Genomic DNA, 14,515 nt, shown 5'->3' with positions numbered 1-14,515 from the left:
GGCATAGCCCCCATTTGTCGATAGAACACTTGAATCAAAAGATATCGAATTTTTACCGTCGAGCTGATACAGATTTTATTGAACATTGATTTTGCGCGCATAACTGACATTTAAAATCGACGGTCGCTTCAAGCGTTGTTTGTAAGAGCACGGTTTATTCTACACAAAAAGTGCTAATAAACATTTTTGTTTAAAATTATCTCCGCTAGATTTTTTATTTAAAACATTTTTTCTACGGCGTAGAGATTCTTGGTAAATCGATTTTTTTTGCGTTTTTAGCTCCCTACGAGAGGGTTTTTAGGAGAAAGCCCAGAGGTAAATGTGGTAAACTTTTTTGTATCTTTTTTGGGGTCCGAAAGTTAATATTCTCGGCAAAATTCAGCTGGTTCGCATGATTTTTAGAGGTTGAGTGGTATTTTCCTCTCTGACGACTAAAGTATATAGATATATTTTAATGCTTTTTTAATGTAATTTATCTAAACACTAAATTTTCTTATGACATACACATGGAACTTTATATTTAAAAATAATAAAATTACAAATTTTCCTAATTTCAGCTTTTTTTAATAATTTTTGGATTGAAAATAATAACGAATTAAGAGTCAATTAAAAATTAATAGAAAAATAATCAGGGAACACCTAGGAAATGTGAAACGATGATTTTACAAGCTCATACGACATGACTTTTACAGCCAGTCCAATCCGCCATATTAGATGTGTTACATGAAGAGTATTCAATGCTTACATAGCTTATTTTATTAATAAATTCTAAATATTAGATAATACGGTGTTAAAAACCGATATAAATATAATTAATTACCTTTAAATCAGAAGCAGCATCCACAAGTAAATGTTTTTGTTTAAAAGAAAATATGGCTTCATCCAATAATTTGTTTGTTATAGCCGTTTCATGAATTTGATTGTTCTTTATATTGTTTGTAAATTGTTTAGCTAAACCTTTATTGCTGTTGGAGACTTCTATTTGCTTTTTAATGCTTTTATCCATCCTTATAGTACTTTGTAATGTTGCATTGGATTGTTCTTCATTAGAAAGTGACTCTAAAATATGTAAATATATAAAAGACAGCAATTACTTAGGGACTACAAGATTGTTAGGAATACCTAACAGTGTTATGTTTGTACTTAAAGCAAACAGTGGAATATTCACACATCAAAATAATCTAGGGAGCACCGATATTTCTTCTTCTTATGGTGCCTATCCGTTACGGATGTTGGACAATAACATGGCTCTTCTGACTTTGTTGACTGCTGCCCTGAAAAGTCCGGTAGTGGTTAAGTTAAACCATTTTCGCAGGTTATGCAGCCAGGATATTCTTCTTCGTCCTGGACCTCTTTTCCCATGCACTTTACCTTGAAGTATGGTCCGAAGTAGGTTGTATCGTTGTTCATTGCGCATTATATGGCCCAGGTATTCTAGTTTGCGACGTTTTATGGTTATGACTAGTTCGCGCTCTTTACCCATTCTATGTAGTACTTCTTCGTTGGTAACTCTGTCTATCCAAGAAATCCTCAACATGCGTCTATAGCACCACATCTCAAATGCTTCGAGTCTCTTTAGTGATGCTTCAGTTAAGGTCCATGACTCCACGCCATATAAAAGAACGGAGAATACGTAGCATTTTAGTAAACGAACTTTTATTTCCAATTTAATATCGTGGCTGTTAAAGATTTTTTTCATTTTGACGAAAGCTGATCTTGCCTTCTCGATCCTTATCTTAATTTCCGTCGATTGGTCCCACTGTTCAGTTAAGTTTGCATCCAGATAACAAAAGTGATTCGTGTTATAGGTTGTTGGTTAACTAGTAATTGACCAGGTGGTATCCTATTTTTGCTTATAACCATGTATTTGGTTTTTTTGATGTTAAAATCAAGCCCAAACCTGCTACTTACTTCTGCCACCCTGGAGACAAGTGTCTGCAGACCTTTAAGACTGTCTGCAAAAATGACAGTATCATCAGCGTATCTTATGTTGTTAAAATTAGGACACCGATATTAATAGCTTTAAATCAATGTTAGCTACAAATACAAAAATAAATATATATATATATATATATATATATATATATATATATATATATATATATATATATATATATATATATATATATATATATATATATATATATATATATATATATATATATATACCCGGTATTTAGGCGTTCCACGCCCTTCCGGTAGGGATCTATGGAGGAGTATCACCTAGCCGCAAGCCCTTATCTCTTGCCGTACTGCTCCACCATAGGCCAATCAGATACCAGCATCTGATTGGCCTATGGTGGAGCAGTACGGCAAGAGATAAGGGCTTGCGGCTAGGTGATACAAAAATAAATTTATGTTTTTAATCTTTTTTGTTGTTTTGTCGATTATTTTACCAACTTGGACGGCAATGCTGATAGCAATGACTATACGCATTTTTTGTCTATAAGATGTTATTTTTTCTTTATTGGTACTTGATTTTCGATGTCTATGTGGATTTTTATTTAGTTTTGCAGTTGCCAATAATGGAGAGACATCATTCAAATCGCGAAACGCAGTGGCGTTCTATCTGGATGCTTCAAGCTGGTAGAAGTCAAACAGACGTTGCTGAGGTCCTCCACATGAAAAGAAGTATCATTAATCATTTGTGGTTAAGATCTTAAGATACTGGTGATAATGCTAAACGTCACACAGGCCGTAAAAGGGTAACCAAATAGGTTGAAGATCTTTTTATTAGTTTGCAGGCTTTGCGAGATTGCACTACAACTGCATCACGATTACAAATGAAGCTGCAAGAGATCTATTAGGTGTTTGAGAGTGGCCAAACCATTAGAAATAGATTGCATGAAGTGGGGTTAAATGAAGTTAGACGTGAGTGGGTCTCTAATTTGTTCACATATAGTACCGATTTGGATTTGCACTAGATACAAGATGGACAAAAATTTGGAGACGATCTGGTAATGATGACCGATTGGCCACATATATAGCAAGGCGGAATTATAATGGTATGGGGTGGCATCACTCTTACTGGAAGAACCAATCTCGTTTTTCTGAAACGGTTTCTAAATGCAGACTACTGCGATATTATTTTCGAACCTATTGTTGTACCCTTTGCACAACAAGGTGGTCTTCAATTTCAATTTCTCCTCGTAAGTGCCTTCTCTGTTGAGGTTGGCGATCAATATGGCAAATTTCTCTCTGTTTTGGGCTTGATGAATTAATTTATGTGTGGGTCCAATCTCTGATGTTTCGTAGCCAAGATTTTTTCTTTCGTTCTATGCCGCTTTTACCTTCAATCTTGCCTTCTAATATTACCTAGAGCTGCTCAAATTCTCTATGGTGCATTATGTGTCCTAGATATGACGTCTTTTTAATTTTGATAGTATTGACCAGATGAGGGCGTGTGCTCATTGTTCTCAGTACTTCTTCATTCGTAGTTCTGCCGGTCCAGCTTATTCTTAGCATTCAGCGGTACATCCACATTTCAAATGAATTTAATTTGTTGACGTCATAATGTTTTAATGTCCAAGCCTCACAGCCATATAGTAAAAGAGATCACAGATAACACTTTAATGTTCTCAATCTTATTGAGACTGATAGCTTGGGGTTACATAGCATCTTGCGCATATTTATGAAACCAGATCTTGCTATTTCAATGCGTCTTCTAATTACTTTTGAGTGGTCTAGTTGACTATTTAGTTCTCTGTCCAGGTATATGAAGCTTTGGGAACTCTGAAGGGTGCTACCATTTATTTGTATGTTAGGTGTAACTAGTTCATGGGGGTTTTTGCGGAATACCAGAATTTTGGTTTTAGAAAAGTTAATGTCCAAGCCCAGCCTGTGACTTTCTTCTAATAATATGTTCATCAATATTTTTAGTTGGTTTTCTCTTTCTGCTAATACTACGGTGTCACCGGCATACCTTATATTGTTAATGATGATTCCATAGGCTCTGGCACCTTCAGGACGATTTTCAAGAGAAGCTCTAATTATATCTTCGGCATATACATTAAATAATAGGGAGGATAAAATGCATCCTTGACGCACTCCTCGTTCTATGTTGATGTACTTGGTGTTTCCGTTCTCTGTTCAAACGCATGCATCGTGTGTGGTTCCTATTACGTATAATACATTTCCGTGTTTGATGCTAAAAAACTAAAAATTTATAAATAACCATACCTATTACCGTAAATCAGAAAATTTTTCAGACGTTAGGACATAAACTAATAAATAATATTAACCATAAATTTCAGATCCCTGGTTCAATTTCCTCTTCTGTCCTCCTGTTCCTTTTTATTCATCACCCCAGAAATCGGACAGCGTACTTCTCTCCATTTTTTCTCTCCTTTCAACATTATGTTTACAATGTTTCTTTCATCCAGCCGGAAACCCATTTGCTTCACGAAATCTCATGCAATGTCTCCCGTGATATAAATGATATCTTATTTGCCTATCTCTGGCAGTTAAAAATGTGGGCGGCAGCGTCCGGTACCCCACTAATAGTACAGTCCGCCGAGGCAGATTTGCTATTCTATTTGTGAAGGTGCCAAAACTACCATATCCGGTCTGAAACAGCGTCAGGAAGTAGTCTAGTTTCCTGAACTTACATTCCCACCACGGCCTCAGATCGAGAATAAGCTCCTTCGTCCACCTTGCCCTTTCGCTATCATTCGCCCATTCTCTCTGCCACTCTACTATGGTTCTTTCTCTCTTATTCTCATCTATATTTAAATCCATCCTTCTCGCATACAGCCTCGCTCGCTGTTTGCACAACAAAACGATCGGTATCACCGCTCCAATGACATATAGAGCCTCATTTGAAACTGTCCTATATGCGCTAGATACCCTGAGGAGCATTCGCCTTTGCGAAGTCTCCATCAGCTTAGCGTATTTCGCAGTGTTTAGTACGCTACACCACACGGAGGCAGCGTAGGTTACCACCGACTCGAAAACTCCATTTAGCACCTTTCTTTTGGTGGCCTCCAATGTTTGGCATCAGCCGTAACAACGCCTCCAGATTTCGGTTCGCCTTCTCTACCGTCTTTTGGATGTGTACTTCAAACCTTAGTCCTTCCGATAACCAGACTCCCAGATACTAACTTAACCTAAAGACTACTTTTTTGGGAGTTGAAAAGCAACAAATTAGTTTTTTATTTTTTTTGTTACCATTTTTTGACATATGTTCTCTTTTAATTGTCTTAAGAGATATTGCAATAATTCTAACAAAAAATGTTTATTTTATATTCGAGACACTTGTTTATAACTTTTTATTAAACATACTTGAAATAAATAAATCCTTCTCTAATCGCGCATTTTTTTTTGTCCCCTATATTATTTTGATGTATGTATATAAAGAGTACAAGTAAAAATTTTGTTAAAATATGTATGTCAATAACGCATACCTAATCTCACTCGTTCGTTACTCCCTAATATTACTTGAAAATATGTTTCCTTTGTGATGTCCTCTCGTGGGAGTCACTATCCGGGTAGCTTTTAGACAGTCAGAGACAGAGTTCAAAATAAAAATAAAACTTTATTGTCTTCCTTAAATTAAATTGACAAAAATCTTATGTACATATTTACAATTTGGTTTAGTCTTCTCAGTACCTGGCCTATTTATTCAAATTAAGCTTGACCTTGTCATATGGAACTAGTCTTATCGGCAAGCGAGTGTGTATCTGAAATTTTACGGTAACGTTGTATCGATTTAATAACAGCGGGCGATAGGTACAAAGGAAGGAAAGGAACTCAACACGTCCCTTAAGTGATTCGGGTTAATAGGACACTCCTCGACAGTCTCAACACGACTGCTTCAGAGTACGGGTAGTGAAGAGCTCAACACGCTCTTCGGATAGCGGCGGTATGGGAGACGGAACAACTTGTGAACTCAACACGTCCACAAGCCGGGGTAGGGAAGAAGAGAACCTTCAGTCAACACCTGTCGATTCTGCTCTATGAGGAAATGTTGCGGTTTATATAGCGGAGCTGTGTAATTAGTTTTGCCCTTTCTACTGTCGATACACTCCTACTTCATGGGTTGGTTCGCGCGCACGCTGGTTTAACGGTGATGGCTTTGACTCATCGTTACACCCCCTCTTCCTGGAAAAAAAAATTTTGGAACAAAATTTTTTTATTTTTATTCCTTGCCAGGTACTTGGTTACCGTAAAAAAAAATTTACAATACATCGAAATAAAAAGTGTCCGCCCTAAAAAAAAAATATAAATATCGTCTTCTTAAACAAAAAATCGTCTTCCTCTCTCTTAAAAAAAAATGTCTTCCTTCGTGGGGCTTCAATTATTGGTTTTTATCCTCGGCACCTGGTTCGGGAGTCTCAGTCTGTATTTTTATTCCTTTATGCTGTGGCGGAATTAGTAAGAGCAGCGGGATTGATACTGGAATTGACTGGACTTTCTGAATTTTTGTGATGCCCATGGTTGGTTCATCGAAAAGGTTTTTTAAATTTGGAAATAGCCTTTATCAGGGGCTCGCAGCCTTTGCCCGGGGTGTTAGGTTTTGGTGTGTTCCCCAATGGTGATATTAATTCTGGAACGGTGTATGGTGGCGGCGTAACTGTGCCGTCCATTTCTATGTCACTGTAATATATTTCTAACGTGTCTGACATTATATTTGAAGGTTACTGGTAAACTGTATTAAAATATACTGTCACTACTTGGTGTTGACTAGCCGATGATAGATGGTGTTCCTTTTTCATGACTCGATCTCCTGGATGTGGCTGCCAGTCTCTTCGTCTTAGATCGTAATGTTTCTTCTGGTCCTCGAAAGCGTGTTCCATGTGCACTTTCGCTAGTTCTCTTAACGCTTCTAACTTGTTTAAGTTTTCTGCATACCCCTGTATATCTTGTCCATTTGTCGCCTCTGTTGTGTCTAATTCCCTTCCGAAATTAAGAAGCGCTGGTGAAAATCCTGTTGAATCGTGTCTTGACGAATTTATGGCGTAGCAGAATTCTGGTATGAATTTGTCCCAGTCTTTATGGTTATCCTCCACGTAAGTAGCTATCATCGTTTTCAGTACTTTGTTCATTCGTTCTACTGGATTGCATTGAGGTGAGTACGGTGGTGTTAGAATGTGATTTATGTTATAGGACTTTAGGAACGCCTTAAAATTTCCGCTTGTAAATTGCGCGCCGTTGTCCGAGATGATTTTCTTCGGGATACCGAATTGCATGACTACTTTAGATCGTAGAGTGTCGATGATTGAGTTCGTAGATGCTGCTCTTATTGGCTGAGCGACGACCCATTTGGTAAACCGGTCTTGCACGACTATTAAGAAAATGTTTCCTTTTGCAGATCTTGGGAATGGTCCCATTAAATCAACTGAGACAGTATGCCAAGGCTTTTCTACAGTGGACGGTTGCATTTTCCCGGCTGGTTGCATTTGAGACGGTTTATATTGGAGGCACTTCGTACAGGCTCTAACGTAGTCTGCAATTTGTTTAAACATCTTAGGCCAATAGTACTTTTGCGCTATTCGGCAAATTGTTTTTGCAATTCCTAAGTGGCCTGCTGTGGTCGAGTCATGATTTTCCTCCAAAATATCTTTCCTTTTATATCTTGGTACGCATAATTTCCATGGGTTATTAAACTCTGGGTCGGCTAAATTACGGCTGCTCCAAACGTGTTTATATAATTTCCCGTTTGATATTTGTAAATCCGGGAAATCGTCTGGGTTCTGGAGTACATTCCTATATAGATTATCGTACCAACTGCATGATTCCAGTTCTGATGCTAATAATTCCGACTCTGGTTCTTCGCTCTGGTTTTCTTGTGGTTGTCGTGACAAAGCATCTGCTACCTTGTTGAGGACTCCCTTTCTATATATTACCTCGAAATAGTACTGTTGCAGTTCTAAACTCCACCTGGCTAACCGACCTGACGGGTTTTTAAGGTTCTTCAGCCATTTGAGGGACTGATGGTCTGATATGACCTTAAAATTGTATCCTTCTATATACGGCCTCATTTGCTTTATCCCGTACACGATGGATAGACATTCTTTTTCCGTTGTGGAATATTTTGTCTCGGCTGGTGTGAGGGTTCGACTAGCATATGCAATTACTTTATCCTGGCCGTCGTATTTCTGTGTTAGTGCAACTCCAAGTCCACAGTTCGACGCATCTGTTTGCAGGTAAAATGTTTTCGAAAAATCGGGGCATGCTAATACTGGGGCCGATGTAAGTTTTGATTTTAGCTCTTCAAACGCGTTTTCCTGCTTATCGGTCCATTTCCATCTTATCTTCTTCTTCAGAAGCATGTTTAGCGGTCCTGCTATTTTTGAATAGTTCTCTATGAATCGGCGGTACCATGATGTTATTCCTAGGAACCGGCGGAGTTGACGCACATTTCTCGGTGCTGTAAGTCCGGTTATAGCGTTGGTTTTCTCCGGGTCGGTTTTTATTCCTTCTGCTCCAACCACATGTCCTAAGTATCTGAGTTCTGACTGGCAAAACGTGCATTTCTCGAAGTTCAGCTGTAATCTGGCTTCTTTCAGTCTTCGGAAAACTTCATGTAGGTGATTTAAATGCTCTTGGAGCGTTTTAGATATTACTACGATATCATCCAAGTAGGCAAACGAGAATTCCATATCGGGAGGTATTACCTTATCCAGTAGGCGTTGGAAAGTGGCTCCTGCGGAATGCAGTCCGAATGGGGTGGTTTTGAACTGAAAATGGCCTTTTCCAGGTACGCTGAATGCTGTCACTGGGCGGCTTGTTTCTTCTAGGGGTATTTGAAAATATCCCTGTTTCAAATCGAGGGTCGATATAAAATTTGCTTCCTTAAGTCTATCCAGAATTTCCGATATTCTGGGTAACGGATATGCGTCCTTATCTGATAGTTCGTTGACTTTTCTAAAGTCAATGCAAAATATGTACGAGTTATCCTTTTTCCTAACTAGTACAATCGGTGAACTCCAACCACTTGTGGAGGGTTCGATGGTTCCTTCTTTTAACATCTTGTCCACTTCTTGGTTGATGATCTGTAGCATTGCGGGATTGTGCCGCCTATAAGGCTGCTTGACTGGATCGCACTTTTTCTTCAATTTTATTTCGTGTCTTATTAAGTTGGTGGGTCCTGTTACGTTCTCAAACTCCCTTAGTTCTTTTCTTAGGAACCTTTCTAACTCCGTATTTTGAGTGGAGTCTTTTAAAGTGTTACAAGCCTCTTCTTGATGTTGTATGTATTGTTTGGTCGTATGTTTATTGAATTTAAGTTCGATAGAATGGTTCCTGAGGAATTCCACTCCTATTAATGCATCTTCCGTCAACCCTGGCATTACTATGAATGTTTGTCGGGTTTGTAACTTATCGATCTCGCATTCAATTGTCAACTTCTGGTTAAGCTCAATTGACGCTCCATTTGCTAGTCTTGTTCTCCCGCTGTAGCTATCTAGAGAGTCCTTGTATATCTTAGCTATTCTATCCCCGACGTAATTTTTAGTAGTTCCTGTATCGATGAGCGCTCTGTATGTTCTTTGCCCTATTTTTAGTGATGCGAACAGTCGAATGTCATTGCTTGCTGGCTGTGTAACGGCGAAAACGAATGGAGTCGAATCTTGTTTTACAGACTGGGACGACTCCTTGTTTCTCCAGTCTGTAATTCGTTTCCCTGACGCCTGAAACAGCAGTCGCTGCTGCAAACTCCTTCTCTGCCGCAACGCGAACAAAACTTTTTCCATGGGTTTTTGCAGTTTTTACGGCTGTGACCTGGCATCTTGCATCTAAAGCATGCCGTTTTCGCATCGTACTCTGCTTGGTCCGTGCGTCTCCAGTTTCCACGGCAAATCTGATTTGCTCGGGTCTTTTCGTCTTCTAGAGCTTCGTATTCTTGGGCTAAATCCTGTAATTCGGCTAAGTTTCCGAAATCCCGGCGGCGAGCATAAAGCTTATATTCTGGTAACAAATTTTTGTATATCCTTTCGAGTTCTTGGTTTTTAGAAAAAGATCCTTCTCGTCTGATTAATGTTTGAATCTCCGTGATAAATCTATCTACTGGTTCGTTCTGTCTCTGTTTTCTGTTTCGGATTTCCTCTTCTAGTTGTAGCAAATATCCCCTGGGATAGAAAGCTTTTTTAAAATCTTCGCTGAAATCTGTCCATGACTTCCAATTTTTGTTATTGTTTCTGTACCATAACAAGGCGTGGTCTCCTAATAATGCTGGTAATGCTCTTAGTAGATCTTGTTTATCGATCTCGTAGGCCAAACTTAATTCGTCTATCCTCTCTAAGAATTCTATTGCATCCGAATGTTTCTTGTCGAAGTGTGTGTTCCACTTTCGTACTTGATTTAGCAATTCTGGTTGCCCCATTTGTTTCGTTATTGTTAATGCCTGTAATTGTCTTCGGATGCCCGAAATTTCCTGGGCCAGTGTGTCGGATTCTGTTCCCTTGGAAGTTTTTTCTTTTGGGATTGTTCCTGTAGCTTCCTCGCGATTTTTAAAATAGGTTCTGAGTCGTGCTCTCAATTCGTCGACGGTTCCCTTGGGATCTAAGTCGTATTTTTCGGCCTCACTCTGCAATTCCTCTTTGTAAAGTCGGTTTATCCACGACGTACCTGTTACTGAGTCTGTGTCTTTATCTGTCGGCATGTTATTAATTTTTGCTCGGGCGCCGGTTTGTGATGGGTAGCTCTTTCGGGGCAACAGACTCAGTAAAACACAGGTTTGAAATAAAAATAAATCTATTAAGTATATATATATACAATAAATAAAAACTAAAAAAAAGAATTTTACGTTGTATACTTATAAAACAAAAATAAAATGAATTCTACGTTTCCGTCTGGGTCCCGCGATGAATGAATTCCCCGGCAAACGTCTATAAAAGAAAAGAAATTAATTAGTACTACTAATATACTCGCTTTCGCTTCAATTCAGCGAAAGCTCCGAATATGCTCGCAAACAAAATATTTAGCTGTGCAGACCCACGGCAATGTTCAATACACAATGCCGACGGGTTCCGCTTGGCTAAGGACAGAGTATGATCCTCAATACGGAAATCTCTGTCCCGGTTGGTTCTGTGCAGATACACGGTAATGCTCAATACGCAATACCGATGGGTTCCGCTTGGTTAGGGACAGAGTATGATCCTCAATACGGAACTATCTCTGTCCAGAATGGCTCGCTGGTTCACTACACCGGCGAGTCAGGGAGCCTAGAGCGCTAGCTACAAGACTGTCTAATTCCGCTATTCACACGCCTTAAATAGCCGTTCTGATTCCCACTTCGCCTTCACGTTGTAGAAGTGGATGCGCAAATATTGACACTCCCACGGTTCGAATTGTTAAACGATCAGAGCATCGTTACAATATGGCGGAATGTTTCTTTTAGAAATCTGGAATTCGTCTAGCAACTTTCGTACTTCCCTGTTATCGTATGTTCTTGCGTTGGTGTCCTGGAATGTCATTATATATTTGTTTCCTTTGCTGGATGTTGGAAGGGGTCCTATGATGTCGGTTGAAACGGTGTGCCATGGATGTGGCGGAATTTGTATAGATTGCATGCGGCCTGGAGTTAAGCTTTGTTGCGGCTTAAATTGCTGACAGTTCTTGCAGTTCCTGACGAACTTTGCAGCGTCTTTAAACATCCCTGGCCAGTAGTATTTTCTAGCTAGGCGGGTTATTGTTTTGGCTATTCCTAGATGTCCTGCGGTCAATTGCTCGTGGTTTTCTGCCAGGAGTTGTTGTCTCTTGTGGTTTGGGATGCATAGTTTCCAGGGGTTGGATACCTCTGTCTCTTTTAAATCGTATTTGTCCCAGAAGTGTCGATAGAGAAGTCCATCTTTGATAGAGTAGTCTGGAAATAGTTGCGGATTTGTCTGGATTTTATTTAAAGTTTTATTGTACCATTCGTCGGGTTCTACATCTTCTACGTTTATTATGCAAACCAGATCTACTGGTTCTCTAGAGAGCGCGTCGGCCAGGACGTTCTGGGAGCCCTTTCTGTAAATGACATCGAAGTCAAATTGTTGCAGCAGCATTGCCCATCTAGCTATTCTACCTGTAGGGTTTTCCATTGTTTGTAAGTATCGTAGACTTTGATGATCTGTGATAATTGAAAATGGGTATCCTTCGATGTAGGGTTTCATCTTTTCTATACCGAAGATGATCGCTAGTAGTTCTTTTTCTGTAACGCTGTAATTTTTTTCGGCATTTGTTAGGGTTCGACTTGCGTAAGCGATGACTTGTTCCTGTCCTTCGTCGTTTGTTTGTACTAAAGCTACTCCTAAACCGTGGTTCGAAGCGTCAGATTGTAAAAAAAATCTTTTCTGGAAGTCCGGGCAGATCAGTATTGGAGCTTGTGTCAGTAGTAATTTTATTTTGTTAAATGCTTCCTCTTGGTCTCTGTCCCAAGTCCAATGTTGTTTTTTCTTTAGTAGCTTTGTTAATGGGGCTGCAGTTCGTGAAAAATCTTTTATAAATCTCCTATACCATGAGATGATGCCCAAAAATCGGCGTAGTTGTTTCACGGTTTTTGGCGCGGGATATTCGACTATAGCTTTTGTCTTGTTGTCGTCCACTTTTATTCCCGTTTTGTTTACTACATGGCCTAAATAATTTATCTCTTCTTTGCAGAATTTACATTTGTCTATATTAATTCGTAGTTTGGCCTGCTGTAGTCTGTGAAGTACTTCTTTTAAGTTTTCCATATGTTCCTCGAACGTTTTCCCCAGTACTATTATGTCGTCTAAATAGGCGAATGCATGTGGTTCCATTTCTGGGCCGATTATTGTATCTAGTAATCGTTGAAAAGTAGCGGAGGCGGCGTGTAATCTGAATGGAAGTACTTTGAACTGGAATAGTCCTTTTCCTGGTGCTATGAAAGCGGTCAAGGGTTTGCTTGCTTCGGAAAGTGGTACTTGCCAATATCCATTTTTTAGATCTAACGTGGTAAAATATTTTGCAGATTTTAACTTTTCTAGGATATGATTGATGTACGGTAATGGGTAGGCATCTTTTTCTGAGATGTCGTTGATTTTCCTAAAATCGATGCAAAATCTGTATCCGTTGTTATCCTTCTTTTTTACTAGGACGATGGGGGAACTGTACGGGCTATTAGATTTTTCTATCACGTTCTCTTCTAGCATCTTATCTATCTCATCGTTTATGATCTTCTGCATTGCCGGGTTTCGGGGCCTGTATCTTTGTTTGATCGGTGTATTATGTTTGAGTTTTATTGTATGTTCGGTTAGATGTGTTGTTCCTTTAATTTGTTTAAATTTCTCCAATTCTGTTAGTAACAATTCCTGTAATTGTTTTTTTTCGGTATTGTTTAGTGTAGTACTGATGTCGAGCTGCTCTCGTATCGGACTGTTCGTGAATTCCGGTATGTATGACGGAATATCTTCGGTCTGGTCGTCGGCCGCGGTATCGGTCGGTAGTTCGGTATATCTTCGGTCTGGTTGTCGACCGCGGTATCGGTCGGTAGTCGGTATATTTTCGGTCTGGTCTTCGACCGCGGTATCGGTCGGTAGGTCGTTTTGTTATATATTTTGCTTCTCTGTTGGAGCGGATATCTTGCGGTTGGTGTTTCGTTGACCCTGGAATTGGTCGGTATTCGGTTATTGTCTGCATTGTACGATCTGGATCCGTGTTCTGTCCTGGTTGGGTATTGTTCTCTCCTTCTTACGCGATTTCTATTTAAGATGTTTGATAAATCAAGGCCCCATCTTGTTATTTTATGCATTCCCAGTACTACTTCTGAAGCTAGGTTTGGTAAAAAATGTAGCTTGGCATTTCTCCAAACGTTGTCTATGGAACATTTTGCTGTAAAACAGATTTCTATGTTGCTTCCATCTATGTTCCATCTGCCAGCGTGATCTTTAAAGCTTTTCTGTCGCTTTTTGTTCCACATTGTTCCAATATTTTTTTACCTTTTTGTCCTATAAATAAATTTTGGGCTCCTGTGTCTATTAGTGCTCTTAACTTTTTACCGTTGCTGAACGTTATCGTTGTGTGGGATCGTTGATCTGTATAGTGTGCGTAGCTGGAGGTTGTTAGGGAGAACTCTAATTGCTGACTGGGTTGCCTCCTTCTTGTCCAGTCCTGTTGGAGTTTTCCGGTTGGCTCTACATTGGCAGTTATTGGAATTTGTTCCTCGGGTTCCGCAATGGCTGCAGAAGAGTACAGCGATAGCTCTGCAGTTTCTTCTATTGTGGCCTCTGCGGCCGCATCTCCAACAACAAGTCTGTCTGTCGAAATTCTGTATTTTGTTATTACGACTATTTGCCTGTGTCCAGTCACACCTTGTATTGTTTCTGTTATATATTTCTTTTTTGACCATATCATATTCTTCCGCTAGTCTGATGATGTCCTGTGTTGACGATACGTCTTGCCTCTTTATATACAACTTGTATTTCGGGTTCATATTGGTGTATATCCTGTTTAGTTCTTCTTGGTGATTGAATTCACCATGTCTTCTGATCATTGTTTGAATATCAATGATGTAGTCTTTTACACCTTCGTTGTTTCGTTGGAGTCGGTTCCGGATTTGAGCTTCCAGAGATTG

General features: G+C 39.4%; 1 protein-coding gene across 3 annotated transcripts in view; it reads right to left on the bottom strand.

Annotated features, from left to right (window-relative positions):
* LOC140447605 (methyl farnesoate epoxidase-like) overlaps window positions 1-14,515 on the bottom strand; it is a 221,312-nt gene that overhangs the window by 167,246 nt on the left and 39,551 nt on the right. The window contains exon 4 of one of the 3 annotated variants that reach the window (XM_072540352.1): window positions 821-1,059. The exons of the other annotated variants lie outside the window; for them this stretch is intronic. Within the exon in view, the coding sequence (XP_072396453.1) occupies window positions 821-1,059 (239 nt within the window). The remainder of the gene's footprint in view (window positions 1-820; window positions 1,060-14,515) is intronic. 3 annotated transcript variants of the gene reach the window in all.

The sequence above is a fragment of the Diabrotica undecimpunctata genome, chromosome 8 (genome assembly GCF_040954645.1).
Source record: "Diabrotica undecimpunctata isolate CICGRU chromosome 8, icDiaUnde3, whole genome shotgun sequence".
Lineage (NCBI taxonomy): Eukaryota > Metazoa > Arthropoda > Insecta > Coleoptera > Chrysomelidae > Diabrotica > Diabrotica undecimpunctata.
Note: the sequence above shows the minus strand (reverse complement) of the source record. Positions and strands in the feature narration are given on the sequence as shown.